The sequence below is a fragment of the Mastigoproctus giganteus genome, chromosome 2 (assembly GCF_048544385.1).
Source record: "Mastigoproctus giganteus isolate SK-2022 chromosome 2, ASM4854438v1, whole genome shotgun sequence".
Lineage (NCBI taxonomy): Eukaryota > Metazoa > Arthropoda > Arachnida > Uropygi > Thelyphonidae > Mastigoproctus > Mastigoproctus giganteus.
Genome location: NC_143576.1, coordinates 259,550,485 through 259,570,085, shown reverse-complemented (window position 1 = coordinate 259,570,085; position 19,601 = coordinate 259,550,485). Strand labels below are relative to the sequence as shown.

The 19,601-nt window shown below is 38.2% G+C and overlaps 1 protein-coding gene across 1 annotated transcript in view; it reads right to left on the bottom strand.

Moving 5' to 3' along the window:
• Vps35 (Vacuolar protein sorting 35) overlaps nucleotides 1–19,601 on the bottom strand; it is a 298,912-nt gene that overhangs the window by 260,466 nt on the left and 18,845 nt on the right. The window contains exon 2 of the mRNA XM_090389880.1: nucleotides 1,207–1,405. Coding sequence (XP_090246006.1) covers nucleotides 1,207–1,405 — 199 coding nt within the window. The remainder of the gene's footprint in view (nucleotides 1–1,206; nucleotides 1,406–19,601) is intronic.

The window sequence follows — 19,601 nt, the reverse complement described above, 5'->3', positions numbered from 1 at the left end:
AGAAATGAAACAAGCCAATTACAATATGCAACATTCTTCTCTTGAACAGCCTTAGTGCATTTATTGGAAAAACAAGGTTTAGATAAAGGACGAGATTTTAAAGTGGAGTGTGGAATAAAGGATTCCATTCTTACAAGAATAATTTCACCGACACAATCTGAGCAAACATTGACACAGAAGTTTTGAAACAGTAATCCGATCAAGGAAAAGAAGAAAAGATATCTCGCAGGTCATCCCATTTTGCATTCTTATAATGCCAAACAATAAGAGGTTGGGAATAGCCATGAGATAAAGGCTCCAGTGGAGAAGAGACAATCACCTACTTGATCTGAGGTGCCTAAAGGACCACTCACTTCAACCACATACTTAGATGGGTTGTTTGCGAGAAAAAGATCAAGTGTGTTGGCTGTATGGTTAGGATTGTCCGCTATTCTGGCAGGTAAATGAACAATCTGTGCGAGGTCATTAGTAATTGCAAAAACCTCTTGACCAGCTGGGTCTGTGTGACTAAAAAACGGAAGCCAGCTACAGTTGTGAACATTAAAATAATCAAGGAAAATTACCTCACTCTTAAGAAAGTTGGACTGGAGAAAGTGAAGTTGCAAAGAGAGGAACTCCAAGTGATTAGTGGAGTTGGGAGTATGGTACAGACAACAGATGAATTTGACATAATGAGGTAGAAAGATTTTAAGACAGAGAAGATCAAAAAGAGTAGATTCCAAATTGCCAAGTCTCTGACAGGGAATATTGGAAAGGACATATGCATAAGTATCACCTTTGAGGCGAAAGGAATCATACAGCGAATAATTTGGGCAACTGAGATGAGCAGTGCTTGAATCAACCGATAACTGAGATTCTGTCAGAAAAAGTACGTGGGGTTTGGCAGACTGCAAGTGGAAATGGGCATCACTGAGATTATAACTGAGACCACGTATATCTGTGAAATGGACTAGAAAGTGTTTTATTGTAAGTGTTTAATTATAAAAACTATATTACTTATAGTTTTTACAATTAAGAAAATGACCTTGTCATGTATTTCAGGTATTAATTAAAACATGAAATACTTGTAAAATATTTCACATTTTATTTAATACTTAATTGATTACAACACATAAATAAACAAATGTTTGATCCATTGATTATTTCCTTTTAGTTTTTAAAAAAAAAGTGTTTTACTTCTTAACTGTTAAAGTACAAGAAGGATACAAAGTTCATAATAACTCTTTGGACTTAAAAGAGATGTACGTAATTCTCCCAACATATTAGAAGCATGTTTCAGGGCTTCCATAAGTTTTCCTTTATCCAGACACCTTTTCATTTGAAAAGCTTGGGCTTTCACAACACCAAGAGCTTCATCCAGCAGCTTTTCCTGTTCCTCTTGGGGAGACAACTGTGGTGTTTGAGGCTGAATAATATAAGATTTTTTAATTATTTGTATATTATATATCAAACTGAAATACAACTCCAGTGATTAAAGTTCAAAATTAAAGAAAACAAATTTTTTTTCATTAAAAAAAAAAACAAAATCTGTATCACTGAATTCAGAGAATTACTCTAATTCAGACTGATCAAAAAATAGTGCAATATTTAATTAAACTGCAGTGGCGCACAAAAAAAACTGCATCATTAAAAAAGTAACATTTGTAGCGAACCGTATAAGATAGTGTTTGATTACAGTCATTTTGTTTGTCACAAAGCAAGGGTATTGCAACAGACAGTAATTGCAATTTACTGGCATCAACCATTCCTATAAATATGGCGTTGAAGAGGTATACACACTCATTAGTATCTTGTTTTGCAGATGTGTAGGCATGGCACCATATGTTCAGTTGACACCAAGAAAAAAAGTGTAGCTGTTGCTCTGTCTCAGAAAGGGCTTTCTACACGTGCTATTGCTGATAAAATAGGCTGCCACCATTCAACAGTATAATGGGTCCTGAAATTAAAGGTGAAACCGGTGATGTGAAAAGTAGACCTGGATCAATCCATAAGAGAGTGACTACACCTTCCTAAGATCAATATTTGAAATGGCTATGCCTTCATAATCACCGTACTAGTGCTCCTGATCTAAAACTGGACTTTGAGATGAGTGGCCTCGGGTGTTGAAAGAAGAGCACGACACTAATTAAAATCCGAAAACGGCTTTCGGAATGTGGTCTGTATGCCTATCAGCCGAAGAAGAAGCCTTTGTTGGCCCAACAAATGAGGAAGAAGCAACTTGCTCGGGCTAAAACAAGTTTCTCATCTTTTCTGACAAATCGAAATTCAACCTGTATGGCTTGGATGGGAAGCGATAGGTCAGAAGACAAAAATCGGAGGCATACCATCCTCGCTGCAAAACACCGATTATAAAAGTCCCCCGCCTGTCAGGTAAGATGGTCTGGGGATGTATAACAAGCAAAGGGGTGGGGCAAATTAAGTTTATTAACAGAACGGTGAATGCAGAAACCTACACTGCTATCTTGGAGTCCTGTTTTCAACAGGACTCAGCACCTTGCCACACAGCAAAATTGGTAAGTTTTATGCTATTTAGATTTCACGATGAGTTTGTCTTCTTGTCTCACAAGGCTTAAAACACACATACACCAATGTCTTCCACCATTTTTCTCCCTTAAGGTGCGGTCATACAGCAGAAATTCTGGCATTAGTGTTGGACTAGCTGTCAACAGTGAAGATTTGAACCATATTGAAAATTGCTGGTACATAATGTCATCTAAAATTGCTCAGAAGAAGCCAACAAGTAAGATTCAGCTGCAGGAGAGCACTGTAAGGGTGTGGTACCACAAAATTGTGCAATCGTATATCCAGAAGTTAATTTATCAATGCCAGATTGTTGCAAGGCTGTAATTGCTGCTCGAGGAGAAACAACAAAATATTTTGCTGATTTACAGTATATAATCCTATTAAATTAACTTGTCATTTCAGTTTGTACACATAGATGCAATAAAATGTACATTTGGTTGTCATGATTGCCATGTGCACAATTTCTCATATTTCTATTAATTATGCATTTTACCATTTGGGAAGATATTTATGGCAACAGGTATATCAGGTGGAGTCTTTTTATTGGATGTCATTCACAGATATATATATCTTATCTAATAAATGCATTTCGAACATTTCTGCAACCCACAAAGCAGCGCAAAACACATTATTTGCAAGATTCACAAGTGATGCAGTTTTTTTGTCTGCCAATGTATATGAAAGATTTCATGCCATAGCAAGCTTTGACAAATTTCTTTTTCTATTGACTACAACTGATATACAAGAATTAAAGAATAAACATATACATACATAAGCTGTAAGAAACACATTAAAAACATTTAAAAGCACAAAGCACAAAGCAAAAAACATTTAAAAACACAACTAGTATTCTTTGTCAATCTAGCAGAACAATAGCAATTATTACAACAGATGCTAAAAAACTAAATTAAAAAAAAAAAAAAAAAAAACACAACAAAATAGTTGACAAATGGTTAACAAGATGAATCAAAGTTGTGACAAGAAAAGCACACTTTCCGTTACAACAGAAAAATATGGTCAAAGTATATCTTTCTATTGCTTCCTTCACTTTTCCCTTCTCTGCTAGATATATGGGAAGGAAAAAGGAGAGAGAAAAAAGGAACCCAGAGCATTAGCATTAGTAGGACATATGATGCAAGAAAGCAAGCTTATATAGCATCAGCCAAAAAAAACACCCTTCCAATTTCACTGATCCGTTCACTCCAAATGTTTGTCTAGGTCTGCTTTGAAATTATTTAAATTACTGACCTCCACTACAGCAGATGGAAGTTTGTTCCAACTATCAACCACCTGATGGCTAAAGGCAAATTTCTGCACATCTATTCTACAACTGTCTCCTCAATTTGAATCTATGCCCCCTCAGGTGAGTGATCTGATCAAGAGGAAGAATCTCATTAGCATTGAGCCTGCTCAATCCACTCAAGGCCTTATACACCTCAATTAGATCACCTCACAGGTGCCTAGTCTCCAGGAGCTGCAATCTGCAGAACTTAATCATGTCTTGGTTAATACCAACTATTTGTTTATCTCACCAATCTCGTTGCTCTTCTCTGTACTCATTCCAGCAGCTCTATATCTTTCCTAAAATGAGGCCTCCAGACCTGTATACAGTACTCGAGGTGTGACCTGACCATTGCCTTATACAAGGGGACATTCATACCCTTATCCCTGCTAGCAAAATTCCCTGTATATCAATGACAAGACACCATGAGCTATGTTTGCAGCCTTATTACACTGTTCAGAAAACTTCATATCTGACTACATAATTATCACCAGGTCCTTTACATTCTCGACTACCCTGAGTGTACTCCCACCCAGTTCATATGTTACTCTGGGGTTACTGCTACCCATATGCAGTACTTTACATTTGTCAATTTTAAACCATCTGCCACCACTCAGCCCAATCTGTTCAACTTTTCCACATCCTGTTGCAGTAGAATACTATCATTAATACCATTAACAACCCTGCCAACTTTCATATATAGTCTGCAAACTTAGACATTAACCCTGATTACTTTCATCAATATCGAAAACAACAATATGCCCAACAACGAACCCCGGGGGACTCCACTAATAACATTAGTCCATGAAGAGCAGTGTCCACTGATAACCACTCTCTGTCTTCTCCAATTCAACCATCATTTTATTCAATGTAGCCATACTGCTCCAATTTGTACAGCAGTCTTCCATGTGCCACAGTATCAAAAGCTTTCCCGAAATCCAAGTATATGATATCAATTATTTTCTGCATCCAGTTCCTTTGTGGCCACATCGTAGTATCCAATCAAACAGGCCAGACAAGACCTCACTTTAAAAAACCCATGCTTTGTTGATATAGTTGTACACTAATGATATTAAGAGTAGGAGACCAGCAGAATTACTTAACAAGTACAGGTCACTGTTGAAAAAAAGCCGTGAATTAGGGTTGAATTTGAAAGTGTCTGCAATTCTGTCCAGACACGATAGGAGGGAGTATATGATGAGAGCCTTGTCGATCAATTCGGCCCTGGAAAGATTCTGCAAGGCTAAAAGGTAGAATTTTTTTCAGCCTGGTCTGTACTTGTTAACAGAAGGGACTGCTTCTACAGGGAGGGGATACACTTAAATAGAAAGGGTGCAAGAATATTTGCTGATGCTATCGAGGCAGTGTTAGGTGGGTCGGAAAACTGCTAGCCTGGGGGGGGGGATACAAGGACTAATAGATTAACAGTGGCCACTGGCAGAGGTGAAAGTGATTCTTGCACTGCTTCTATTGGAATGAGCAGAAGCCTGGAAAACAAGATGCAGGATATTTCAGAGACTGCTGGGAGTCTTTGCGGTACAAGTAAACACATGGGTTGTGTTAGGTACCAGTGGTGAGCTATAGTGGGCTTGCATGGGCTCACGAGAGCCCATTGTTATTTTTTTTTGAAAATTTGCAAGCCCATTGTTCAGACGATCATTTATTTTATCCTAAATGCACAATTATTGAGTATCCAGAGCCGAAACGGCGTGGCGAACGGGGACCCATTCCCAGCATTTTAATGGCGCAATCGATCTGTTATGTATTTTAAAATTGCTTCATTTTTGATTTAATTACTGTTGGACCTCTGTTTAGCCAACTTCTTTATACCGAATTTTTTTAAATTCCCCTTGGTAATTACATTTAAAATACAGTAGTTTCCATAGAACTAAAATTATTTGCATGTAACGAACAGATTAGAAGAGACAACTTTGTATGCATTGTTCTCACCTCTGGCCTTTAGGTAATTAGAAAGAGCGAATTAAGGGTGAAAGGGATTACCATTCCACAACATTAGTGGCGTCCATAAAAATTATGCAGCCACATCCCGAGAAGTCGTGCTAGTCAATATGCTTTCCATAGCCAGTCAGAGGATTAAGAAGATTCCCGACAGGGATAATAGCCTCTGGTCAACCTGTGTTGTGGTTCACCTTTACTCCGACAAAAGGGTATATTTTTTTCAGAGAAGTGAGTGATTCCGATATTTTGCAGTATTCAAACAACTAGTGACAGTAGCAACGTATGGGGGGGGGGCGAGGGATTGAGGAAACTAAGATATTATATAAACTTTATGAAGATGAAATGTTGACAGATTTTGAAACTTTGTCGAGCCTTTCACTGCGTAGAAAATGTTCTAAAATATAATGGCATACAGGCAATAATTAAAAAAAAAAAAAAAAAAAATGTATTACCAATCTCCAGAAAACTAGCGTGAATTAAGGATGATTGTTAAAGAACTTAATGTGGAAACTACAAAGATCGGTCGTGTGTTCGGGCTACAAAGAGCAGCTTGTAGCTTGCGAATGGTAATTGCGAGTTAAGGGAATTATCCTGCATTGTGCAAACATTTTGAATCAGAGGCCGCCGTAGCCCAGTGGTCAGGCGTGCGACTGCATAAATATACGTGCCTTGAGTGACCTGGGTTCAAGCACCATGACTGCTGAATACGGTGCTGTTTCTTGTATTATCTCTACCTTGTGAACTCCTCTGACCATGTGGTCGCCCTAGAGTATAAAAAGAAAATTTATTTTTATTTGGGATTGTTAAAGCGACTTTTAAATCTGGAATTTCTTAACCATTTAGCACTAATGATCGATATCCTGCAGGAGCTCTCTCTTACATTTCAGTTGTTGTTATTGTTGTTGTTATTTGGTTTTTAGGAGCATTAGCAACTAAGGCCATATTGCTCCGGGATATGTGGTGGTCATTCCCTGAATGACCTTTCCGCATCCTCCGTATTTGGTGGTGACGGGCTCGAACCCCGGTCTAATCAAGAAGCGTGTGCTACGCACTGCTGCTCCTTCCCACCTGGCTACGGAGGCGCCTCTTACATTTCAGAAGCTTTACAGATTCACTATGGCAAAAGCAGATAAATTAATTATTCGAACTATCAATGCTATTGCTAATTTGAAAAATTCTGAAGGAAAATATGAAGCTAAAATTGAGAGCATGTTGAAGGGGAAAGAATTTGAAGGAATCGAAAGTAAGAACAGTAAAATTACCTCGTGAAAAGTTATTAAATGCATTGTTTTATCCAGGATAAGTTATTAATGCAACAGGGTGATTTTAAATTAAATAAAGAAAATAATCATACCATTGAAAGAAATTTTAAACATATTCTACCAGAAATCGTGGAAGAACTTTCGTCTCAGTGGCAAGACTATGAAAACTGAATAAGAAATTTGTTTTCTGATAAAATATGAAATAAAAATGAATGATTTTAGAGATTTTATCGAAAACAGTTTATCTATAAAATCGAGTGAAATTCCCTTTACAATTAAGAAAGTCAGAAATATCTTTGAAACCATTGTGATTAGCAGTGCTTAAACTGAGCGAGCTTTCAGCGTAACAAATAATATTGTGAGAATGAATGAATAAATAATGAATAATGTTGAAAATTAAACACGTTGAAGATTACGATGACCATACATCTATATGGAAAACCATTGCTTCAATTTGATCCGGATCGTTATGTATATATTAATAAAGAAGTAAATTTCATATGGCAATTTTTAAAAGAAAATTTTCTTGAATATTTGTGCAATATTTTTTTCATGTAATCTGTGATTTTTGTGTACCTTTTCTAGAACAGTTTGTTTTTTATGTAATATTTGTTTTTATATTCTAGAACGTTTTATGTTAATTCGTTATTTGTAATAGGGGAAATATTTTTGTTATTTTTTATTCGCAATATTAAAATTTTATGATGAAAAAAAATGTATCCATTATATTTCCCTAGTTGTAAAAAAAAGAATAAAAAAGTATAGTGATTGCCGAGCACGAGAGGTAGATGGTTTTATGTGAAACATCCTTTTGGAGGGGGAGGGGTTATCAACCGAGTAAATCTGATCGGTCACGGAAGTGACCGATCAGATTTACTCGGTTGATATCCCCCCCCCCCTTCCAAAAGGATATTTCACATCAAAAGGTCGGCAAAAGTGCAAGCCCATTGTTAAAATATTCACAGATCAAAACCGGTTAATACTTGGTGTATACCAATTCTAGGAATTTGGTAAATAAATTTGATGAATTTGAGGCATTGCTCAAAGCATCAAAGGCAGATATTGTTGGGATATCAGAGACGTGGTGTCACACAGATATAAGGAATGCAGAAATGGAATTTGTACTCATTATACTGATGAGTATAATGATCATAATGATGATCATTATACTCATCATTATACTGATGAGTATAATGATGAGTTCATTATACTCATCAGAACTGGAATTTGGGGAGTACAAATTCCAGTTCTGCATTCCTTATATCTGAGGACAGACAGGATAGGAAGGGAGGAGGGGTTATGCTTTTAGTTAAGAAACACATAAAAAGCAAGGAAGTGAAGCCAGTCGACATCACTGGACAGTGCAGTGTCGAGTCAGTTTGGTGTGACATAAGCATTGGGAGTGTGCTATATTAATCTGATGAGTATAATAAGAAACTGTACAGGGAAACAGAGTGGGCCAGTAAATCAGAGAGTCTTATAATGGTGGATTTTAATTTCCCAGATATTGACTGGAATTTGGGGGCTGGTCACTCACACAACTAGCAAGGCTATTGTGGATTTATCGGATGACTGTTTTCTACATCAGCATGTTCGGGAGGCAACTAGAGGGAGTAATACTGGTCTGAGACAGTATTTAAATTCTATACAGTGGGACCAACTGATGATGCTACCAACAGCAAATTTAAAATGGGAATCATTCAAAGAACTTATCTTGGAAGCTACTAGGCTTTACACACCAACTAAGAAATATTGTTCAAGGTTTAGGCCTAAATGGATGTCAGATGAACTAATGAGACATATGGCAGAGACGAAAAATGCATGGGATACATATAAATTAACACGTGACACAGAAAGTTATGACAGATATAAGTTGGTCTGTAACCAAGTTACAAAGGAGGTTAGGCAGGCAAAGGCAGATTACGAGAAATCTTTGGCAAGGGATGCAAAGAAAAACAGCAAAGAGTTCTTTCCTTAAGTAAACTCTAGAAGGAAGGGGATGAATCAGATTGGTCCACTTGATATCGATGGTTCAACTGTTGACGATCCTGCTCAGGTAGCTAACAAACTAAACGACTATTTTGCATCTACATTCACACATGAGGAGTTATTCAGTGAGGGGAATGCCAGAGGTGTTTTCAACTCTGGCAATAAGCTAGATAATCTTGTAATAACTGAGAGTAAAGTGGAGGGGAAATTGTTGAAGACAAACACAAGAAAGGCACCTGGGGTGTATGGAATCTATCCAGTTATATTAAAGTAGGCAGCAAAGGAAGTAAGCAAACCCTTAGCCATAATTATGAGATCTTAAGCATTAGCTTTAGCATTAGCAATGTAGAGGCATTTGATGCAAGAAAGCAAGCTTATGCAGCATCAGCCAAAAAAAAAAAAAAAAAAACCCACTCCCACTTCACCCCTCTGTTCATTCAAAATACCTGTCCAGCTGAGCCTTAAACTTATTTAGGCTATCAACTTCCACGACAAGGGATGGAAGTCTGTTCCACCAACCAACCACTCGTCATTGGACTCAGGGGAGGTACCCATTGACTGGAAATGTGAAAATGTGACCTCAATTCACAAAGGAGGATCAAAGGCTGACACAAGTAATTATAGACCTGTGAGTTTAACTTCTGTTCCAGGAAAATTAATGGAGGCACTGGTTACAGAAAAACTGCAGGTTCATCTAGACAAGACTTCAGTTTTAGCTTGGACACAGCATGGTTTTGTTAAGAGGAAGTCTTGCCTGACCAATCTAATGCAGTCACAAAAGAACTGGATGCAGGAAATAACTGTGATATTATATATACTTGGATCTTAGAAAGGCTTTTGATACTGTTGCACATGGAAGACTGCTGCACAAATTGGAGCAGTGGGGCATTGGGAGCAAATTGATGCTATGGATAAAGGGGTGGTTGAGGGGGAAAAGACAGAGAGTGGTAATCAATGGATACTGCTCATCGTGGACTACTGTTATTAGTGGAGTCCCTCAGGGATGTGTTGGGTCCATTATTGTTTTATGTATTTATAAATAATATTGATGATGGTATATATCAAGCTTAATGCCCAATTTTGCAGACGATACAAACGTTGGCAGGGTTGTTAAGGACACTACTGACGCTATGCTGCTGCAACAGGATCTGGAAACGTTGAGCAGATGGGGTGAGAGATGGCAAATGAAGCTTATCACTGACAAATGTAAAGTACTACATATGGGAAACAGCAACCCCAGAGCAACGTATCAACTCTGTGGTACTACACTGACAGTGGTAGAGAATGAAAAGGACCTGGGGGTAATTGTGCAGGCAGATATGAAATTCTCCGAGCAGTGCAGACAGGCAGCAAGAGTAGCTCATGGTGTCTTATCAATGATATACAGGAATTTTTCTAGCAGGGATAAGGTGATTATTCCCTTGTATGAGGCAATGGTCAGGCCACACCTTGAGTACTATATACAGCTCTGGAGGCCTCATTTCAAGAAGGATGTAGAGCTGCTGGAACAAATACAGAGAAGAGCAACAAGATTAGTGAATGGAACAAAGGGTTGCTCTTATGAAGAACGGCTTAAGTTTTGCAAATTAGAGTCTGGAGACTAGGTATCAGCAAGGTTTTTTTTTTTTTTTTTTTTGTAGTTGTTGGCGCATCAGCTTCTGTAGCCATGGTGCTCCTCCCAAGGTTTTTGCAGTACTTTGATCCAAGCCCGAGGCGGGATTAGAACCCACGACCTTTGGGTTGCCAGGCAGGCACTTTACCCACCCGGCTAGCCCAGTCGGCACTGGCAAGGTGATCTGATAGAGGTGTATAAAGCCTTGAATAGTTTGAGCATGCTCAATGCTGATGGGATTCTGCCTATTGCTCAGAATAATCACCTGAGTGGGCATAAATTCAAATTGAGGAAAGACAGATGTAGGATAGACGTACGGAAATTTGCCTTTAGCCAGCGGGTAGTTGGTTGGTGGAACAGACTTCCATCCCTTGTCGTGGAAGTTGATAGCCTAAATAAATTTAAGGATCAGATGGACAGGTATTTCGAACGAACGGAGGGGTGAAGTGGAAGTTTTTTTTTTTTTTTTTTTTTTAACTGATGCTGCATAAGCTTGCATCATATGCCTCTACTAATGCCTTAACTATTACTGCAGTCTTGTCTAGATGATCCTGCACTGCTTTTTTAACCAGCAACACCATTTTTTTCCCTGGAATACAAGTGAAACTAACAGGTCTATATTCCTTGTGTCAGCTTTTGAACCTCCTTTGTGAATTGGGGATACATTTGCACACTTCCAGTCCATGGGGTAGTTGGTTGGTGGAACAGACTTCCATCGCTTGTTGTGGAAGTTGATAGCCTAAACAAATTTAAGGCTCAGCTGGACAGGTATTTCGAACGAGGGGTGAAATGGGAGTAGTGGTTTTTTTTTTTTTTTTTTTTTTGGCTGATGCTGAATAAGCTTGCTTTCTTGCATCATATGCCTCTACTAATGCTAATGCTACCCAAGGTGCCTTCTTTATGTTTAATTTCAACAATTTCTCCTCCACTTTATTCTCAGTTATTACAAAATCACATAGCTCCCTGTTAGAGTTTGAAAAACTTCTGGAATACCCCTCCTTGAATAACTCCACATGTGTTAATGTAGAAGCAAAATAATCATTCAGTTTATCAGCTACCTGAGCACAATCATCAATAGTCAAACCATATATGTTATGGTTTGACTATTGCTGCTACTACTACTACTACTACCACCATCCAAGATTAAGTCCCTGAAGGCTTTCCATTTAGAATTCACCATTGGTAACATCCTCAGTTGATCCCACTATATAGAATTTAAAAACTCTGAGTCCACCTATAGACCCCTTCCTTTACTCTTGATGGTAGTTACATCTTTAAGTAAATCCCACATCAATACACTGATCACTGCCACTACATGAAGAATCCCTACTGATAATCAGATCAAGAGGTATTGCTCCCTCTTGTTGCCTCCTGAACATGCTGCTGTAGAAAACAATTATCCAATAAATCCACAAAAGCCTTGCTAGTGTGAGTGACCAACCCACAAATTCCAGTCAATCTCTGGGAAATTAAAATCCCCCATTATAAAAGACATTTTGATTTACTGGCCCAATATTTCTCTGCACAATTGCTCATTATACTCATCAGATTCATTAGGCCTACAACACACACCTACTCTCATTTTCCCTTTACCAGTGCTTATGTTGCACCACACTGACTCAACATTGCATTGTCCACCAATGTCAATTGGATACACTTCCTTAGATTCTGTGTTTTTTAACTAACAGCAGTGTTAGTTAAACTCCTCCTCCCCCCCGTCCATCCTTTCTGTACACATTGTACTCACCAAATTTCAATTATGCACTGCTTATATCCATGTGGCACCACATTTCTGATATTCCAACAATATCTGCTTTTGCTGTCGTGACCAGCACTTCAAATTTATTTACTATACGCCTATGTACATGCAATTATGCATACACTTGTTTGTACTCTTAGTTACCCTAACATAGCCCATGTATTTACTTGTTTCTCTATGACACCAGCAGCCCTTGTAATCCCAGCAACTTGCTTTCCAGGATGCTGCTCATTCCAATAGAAGAAGTGCAAGAATCACTTTCGCCTCTGCCTGCGGCCACTGTAAATCTTTTAGCATGTGTATCCCCCCACCAAGTTAGCAGTTTTCCGACACACCTAAAACTGCCTATCTCTGCACGTAACGAAATATGGCCCCTATTTCTAGAATCATTTATAACCATGAAAATGTCGTCCTCATTCATTTTACTTATGTTGTCAGTGTTAAAAACCTCAATCAAGTCTCCTCTAAGGTGGCTAGTTTCCAATCTATGCAATCCACATATTTGAAGTCTTTTCTCATATGGACACCCTTCTGTCGATCTCACCAGGCCAGTTACCCATATTTGGAACCTTTCAAGAAGTACAATTTCTTTCTTTAGGTGTGGTCTCCATACTTGAACAGAGTATTCCAAGTTTGGTCTAACGTTCTTATTTAATGGGATGACGTCCTTATCTCTATTAGAAACTGTTCAATAAATCATCAATAGGACACCACGAACCTTCCTTGCGATGTGTCTACAATGCTCAAAGAACTTCATGTCTGACCATATCGTAACACCCAAGTCCCTTTCCTCCACTACTTGCTCTGATTCAACTCCATCAAGTGTGTAAGTTATTTTGGTTACTGTTCCCCAGGTGTAATACCTTACACCAGCGATTCTCAATGGGGGCAATATCACCCCAAAGGGGGCAAAAATTGGGGTTTTGGGGGGTGCAAAAATCATGGGTATTACAATGGCTTGTATCCCTCCAAAAGTTCAACCCTACCTGACGACATCTTATTCCTTAATATTTAATTTCTCACATTGGGTTTTCTTTTCCCCTGAGAGATCTGATTTTTAAAATACAGGTACATTATATTAGGAGTGAGTGTGAAATTTTGATAAAAGGAAAACAGTGGTTGTGATTTAATTCAACCATCTTTGCTTTTCATAGGCATTAAATTCCTAAGTGCTTTCAGAGGTAATGTCTCCACAATCCTTGCCGTTTGTACTTTTCCGACAGTGCGACCTTGGTGGCGGTGTGGTGGGCATTGTTTATTTATTTATTCTTTTGTTTTATTGGTCACTATGGGATGGATACTGTTGACAATTAGTACTGATTTATTGTTTCCTTGTGGAAGTATTTTATTTTTGATCCACAGTGCTTTTGTGAGTGACACAAAATGTGCTTTGCGAGTTGAACAAAAATAGTTTACATTTTATTATTTAATTCTTTGTAGTTATTCAATCCATCATCAATCATCTCAAGTGCTGAAAAGAACGTATCGACAGTATCTGGATGAATATCTAGCTTATGGTTTTATTGAAAGCCCATTCGACTCAACACAGCCTATGTGTCTTATGTGTAATAGTTTTTTTTTTTTTTTCAAATGAGGCTATGAAAACACCAAGATTTTTAGATCACTTAAAGGAAACATCCTGATAAAGTTGGTAAACCTATCGTATATTTTAAAATTTTAAAACACAATTTTGAGCAACGTAACACTTCCTTATTTGAGAAGAACACACAAACAAATGACAATGGAATGATAACATCTTATAAAATTTCAGAAATCATCGCAAAAACTGGTAGTGCTCATAGAGTTGCTGAGACTGTTATAAAACCCACATTAGAGACTGTAGTTTCACTGTAGTGATGCAACAAAATCCTTCCAGCAATTTAAAAGCATTGCCATTGAGCAACAATTCAATTCAAAGACAAATCGACGAGATGTCCGTTAACATTGAAGAGCAGCTAACTGACAAACTAAAAACGAGAAAGTTTCTATTCAGATTGATGAATCCACGGTTACTGCCAATAAGGCCCTTTTAATGACATACATTCGTTATTTTGATGATTGTAAACTGCAAGAAGAGATGTTTGTAAAATCTATAGAAATTGACTGTACTGGAGCATCCATTTTTTGCTGCTGTAAAAACATGGTTTGATAAAAAACAAGTACCACTAGAAAATGATGTAGTATCGTGTGCTATTGATGGCGTTACCTCCAGGGCTGGAAGACATAAGTTTTATAGCCCACCTAGAGGAAATATGTCCCGAAGTTGTTGAATCAGATTGGTCCACTTGATATCAATGGTTCAACTGGTGTTGATCCTGCTCAGCTAACAGACTAAATGAATATTTTGCATCTACATTCACACATGAGGAGTTATTCAGGGAGGGGAATGCCGGAGGTGTATTAAACTCTGGCAGTAAGCTAGATAATCTTGTAATAACTGAGAGTAAAGTGGAGGAGAAATTGTTGAAGATAAATATAAGAACCTAGGGTGAATGGAATCTATCCAGTTGTTGTTGTTGAAGATAAATTGTTGAAGATAAATATAAGAACCTAGGGCGAATGGAATCTATCCAGTTACATTAAAGGAGGCAGTAAAGGAAGCAAGCAAACACTTAGCCATAATTATGAGAGCTTCCTTGGACTCAGGGGAGGTACTTATGGACTGGAGATGTGCAAATGTAACACCAATCCACAAAGTAGGATAAAAGGAAGACACAGATAATTAGAGACCTGTTAGTTTAACTTCTGTTCCAGGGAAATTAATGGTGGTACTGGTTAAAGAAGCACTGCAGGATCATCTAGACAAGACTTCGGTTATAGCTCGGACACAGCATAGGTTTGTTAAGGGGAAGTCTTGTTTGACCTATTTGATTGGATACGATGATGTGGTCACAACAGAACTGGATACAAAGAAAAATGTTGATATCATATACAGGAGACTCTCGATTTACTGGGATTGGATTAACCGGGACACTTAAAAAAATCAACCAGAAATCATAAAATTCAAGTAATAACCAGAATAGGTACAAACAGATGTTTTGCAAGTCGTAAATAAGCGACAGGAAGCAGCATTATAAGTCATCATTAGGAGATTAGTGTGCCTATTATCTTGCAACCCCTGTTGTCTTCACCACCCAGTCAAAAAAAAAAAAAACCAAATATTTAGCTTGTTTTAGTGCATCACGTCGATTGTTGTGTTCCATCACACCGCAAAAGGACAAATTTTGTTTCGTTACGCATGTCAGGGATATCGGAATTTTTTTTTTTGTTTAGAAATTGCGAAAATGATGGCAAGAGTTGTGCTTTCAATTAAACAAAAACTTAATTATTCAAAAGTTTGAAAACAGTGCAACCATTAAATCTCTAAAGAATCATTATAATGTTGGTGACTAAACCATACTCGACATCGTAAAAAATAAAGGGAAGCTATCAGATTTAAAATCGACATTGAAAAAATAAAGGGAAGCATCGTATTGGACACGCAAGTAGTGTCCAATACGAACATTTTGCTGAATTTTTCCTTATTGAAAAATGTTCAGCATTTTTCAATAAGGAAGTTTCCGACTTACATAGATTCGTACTTACATTACATTATTTATAATTTTTTTATATGACTGAAGATATCAAGTGAAGGGACATACACATTTCACCATAATGTAACAACTCATAGAATTCCGGATATTGGTATTATCGCAAATGCATTAAGGTTGAGTTTACTACCCATTTATAATTAATTGCACTAACAGAAAAGCCCAATAACCCGGAAACTGCAAATTGTTTTATAGTTTTATGTCAGTGACCTCCAGTTATTTGCTTCAGTAAAATGTGAACTTGCGGGGAGTGATAATAGTGAGTTTTCAACTTAACCCTATGAAGTTCTTTTCAGAAAATTTCATTTTGACCGTTATCATGGTGCTGACTAAGAGAATAAGTGACAGCAGTACTAGCAAATCTGCGTATACCTGTATACCTGCGTATAACTGTATACCTGCGTGTACACCAATGCTAGGAGTTTGGTAAATAAATTTGATGAATTTGAGGTATTGCTCAAAACATCAAAGGCAGATATTGTTGGGATATCAGAGACGTGGTGTCACACAGATATAAGTAATGAGGAACTGGAATTTGGGGAATACAATGTGTATAGAAAGGATAGACAGGACAGGAGGGGAGGAGGGGTTATGCTATTAATTAAGAAACACATAAAGTCCAAGGAAGTGAAGCCAGTCGACATCGATGGACAGGGCAGTGCCGAATCAGTTTGGTGTGACATAAGCATAGGGAAATCAAAATTGAGAGTAGGAGTGTGCTATAGGCCTAATGACTCTGATGAGTATAATAAGATATTGTACAGGGAAATAGAGTGGGCCAGTAAATCAGAGAGTCTTATAATGGGGGATTTTAATTTCCCAGATATTGACTGGAATTTGTGGGTTGGTCCCTCGCACACTAGCAAGGCTTTTGTGAATTTATTGGATGATTGTTTTCTACACCAGCATGTTCGTGAGGCAACAAGAGGGAGCAATACTCTTGATCTGATTATCAGTAGTGACTCTTCATGCATTAAGAACCTGCAGATAAATGAACCACTAGGTGGCAGTGATCACAGTGTGTTGAAGTGGGATTTACTCAAGGAGGTAACTACCATCAGAGGTAAAGGGAAGGGTTTTTGTTTTCGTAAAGGCGACTATGATGGTCTGAGACAGTATTTAAATTCTATACAGTGGGACCAACTGATGATGTTACCAACAGCAAACTCAAAATGGGAAGCATTCAAGGAACTAATCTTGGAGGCTACCAGGCTTTACATACCAACTAAGAAATATTGTTCAAGGTTTAGGCCTAAATGGTTGTCAGATGAACTAATGAGACATGTGGCAGAGAAGAAAAATGCATGGGATACATATAAATTAATGGGTGACATGGAAGCCTATGATAGATATAAGTTGGTCTGTAACCAAGTCACAAAGGAGATTAGGCAGGCAAAGGCAGACTACGAAAAATCCTTGGCAAAGGATGCAAAGAAAAACAGAAAAGAGTTCTTTACATACTTGAACTCGAGAAGGAAAGGGATGAATCAGATTGGTCCACTGGATATTGATGGTTCAACAGTTGAGGATCCTGCTCAGGTGGCTAACAATCTAAACGAGTATTTTGCATCTACATTCACGCATGAGGAGTTATTCAGGAAGGAGAATGATGTAGGTAAAGTAAACATTGGCAGTGAGCTGGATGATTTTGTAATAACTGAGAGGAAAGTGGAGGAGAGATTGTTGAGGATAAACATAAAAAAGGCACCTGGGGTGGATGGGATCTATCCAGTTATATTAAAGGAGGCAGCAAAGGAAGTATGCAAACCCCTAGCCATAATTATGAGAGCTTCTTTGGACTCAGGGGAGGTACCCATAGACTGGAGATGTGCAAATGTAACCCCAATTCACAAAGGAGGATCAAAGGCTGACACAAGTAATTATAGACCTGTTAGTTTAACTTCTGTTCCAGGTAAATTAATGGAGGCACTGGTTAAAGAAGCACTGCAGGATCATCTAGACAAGAATTCAGTTATAGCTCAGACGCAGCATGGTTTTGTTAAGGGCAGGTCTTGCCTGACCAATTTGATTGGATACTATGATGTAGTCACAAAAGAACTGGATGCAGGGAATAACTTTGATATTATATATTTGGATCTTAGAAAGGCTTTTGATACTGTTGCACATGGAAGACTGCTGCACAAATTGGAGCAGTGTGGCATTGGAGGCAAATTGCTGCTATGGATAAGGGGATGGTTGAGTGGCAGAAGACAGAGAGTGGTAATCAATGGACACTGCTCAACATGGACTAATGTTATTAGTGGAGTTCCTCAGGGTTCAGTGTTGGGTCCGCTGTTGTTTTCGGTGTTTATGAATGATATTGATGATGGGATATCAAGTTTAATGTCCAAGTTTGCAGATGATACAAAGGTTGGCAGGGTTGTTAAGGACACTACTGACGCTATGCTGCTGCAACAGGATCTGGAAAGGTTGAACAGATGGGCTGAGAGGTGGCAAATGAAGTTTAACATTGACAAATGTAAAGTACTGCATATGGGAAACAGTAACCCCAGAGCAACGTATCAACTCTGCGGTACCACACTGACAGTGGTGGAGAATGAAAAGGACCTGGGGGTAATTGTGCAGGGAGATATGAAGTTCTCTGAGCAGTGCAGACGAGCTGCAAGAGTAGCTCATGGTGTCTTGTCAATGATATACAGGAATTTTTCTAGCAGGGATAAGGAGGTGATTATTCCCTTGTATAAGGCAATGGTTAGGCCACATCTTGAGTACTGTATACAGGTCTGGAGGCCTCATTTCAAGAAGGATGTAGAGCTGCTGGAACGGGTACAGAGAAGGGCAACAAGATTAGTAAATGGAACAAAGGGTTGCTCTTACGAAGAAAGGCTTAAGTTTTGCAAATTACAGAGTCTGGAGACTAGGCACCGGCGAGGTGATCTGATAGAGGTGTATAAGGCCTTGAATGGTTTGAGCATGCTCAATGCCAATGGGATTCTTCATCTTTCTCAGAATAATCACCTCAGAGGGCATAAATTCAAATTGAGGAAGGACGGATGTCGGATAGATGTGCGGAAATTTGCCTTTGGCCAGCGGGTGGTTGGTTGGTGGAACCGACTTCCATCACTTGTTGTTGAAGTTGATAGCCTAAACAAATTTAAAGCTCAACTGGACAGGTATTTCAAACGAACGGAGGGGTGAAATGGGAGAGGGTTTTTTTTTTTTTTTTTTTTGGGCTGATGCTGAATAAGCTTGCTTTCTTGCATCGTATGCCTCTACTAATGCTAATGCTAATGCTAAATCTACCAAGTAAAGGAAAGCAATAGAGTTGTATCAGAAAATTAAACTAATAAGGATGTATGAAAATGGCCAAACATCAACGAGTATCGCACGGAATTTGTCAATGGTGAACACAATAAAGGAGAAAGACAGAATACAAGAAACTGTCGACACCAATGAAGTTCAACTATAATAATAACCAAGGCTACAAAATACATATCAGTTTTTACAGTTCAATAACGTGTTTTTTTTTCCCTTTTATATTTTCTTTTCTTATGTGCCACTCCGGCTACTTCACCGCTGTTCCCAAATAAAGTTTTTAATTGAATTAATTAAAAATATATAATTATTTTACTTCCCTCTTCTGAGGATATTATGTGGTTTTTCT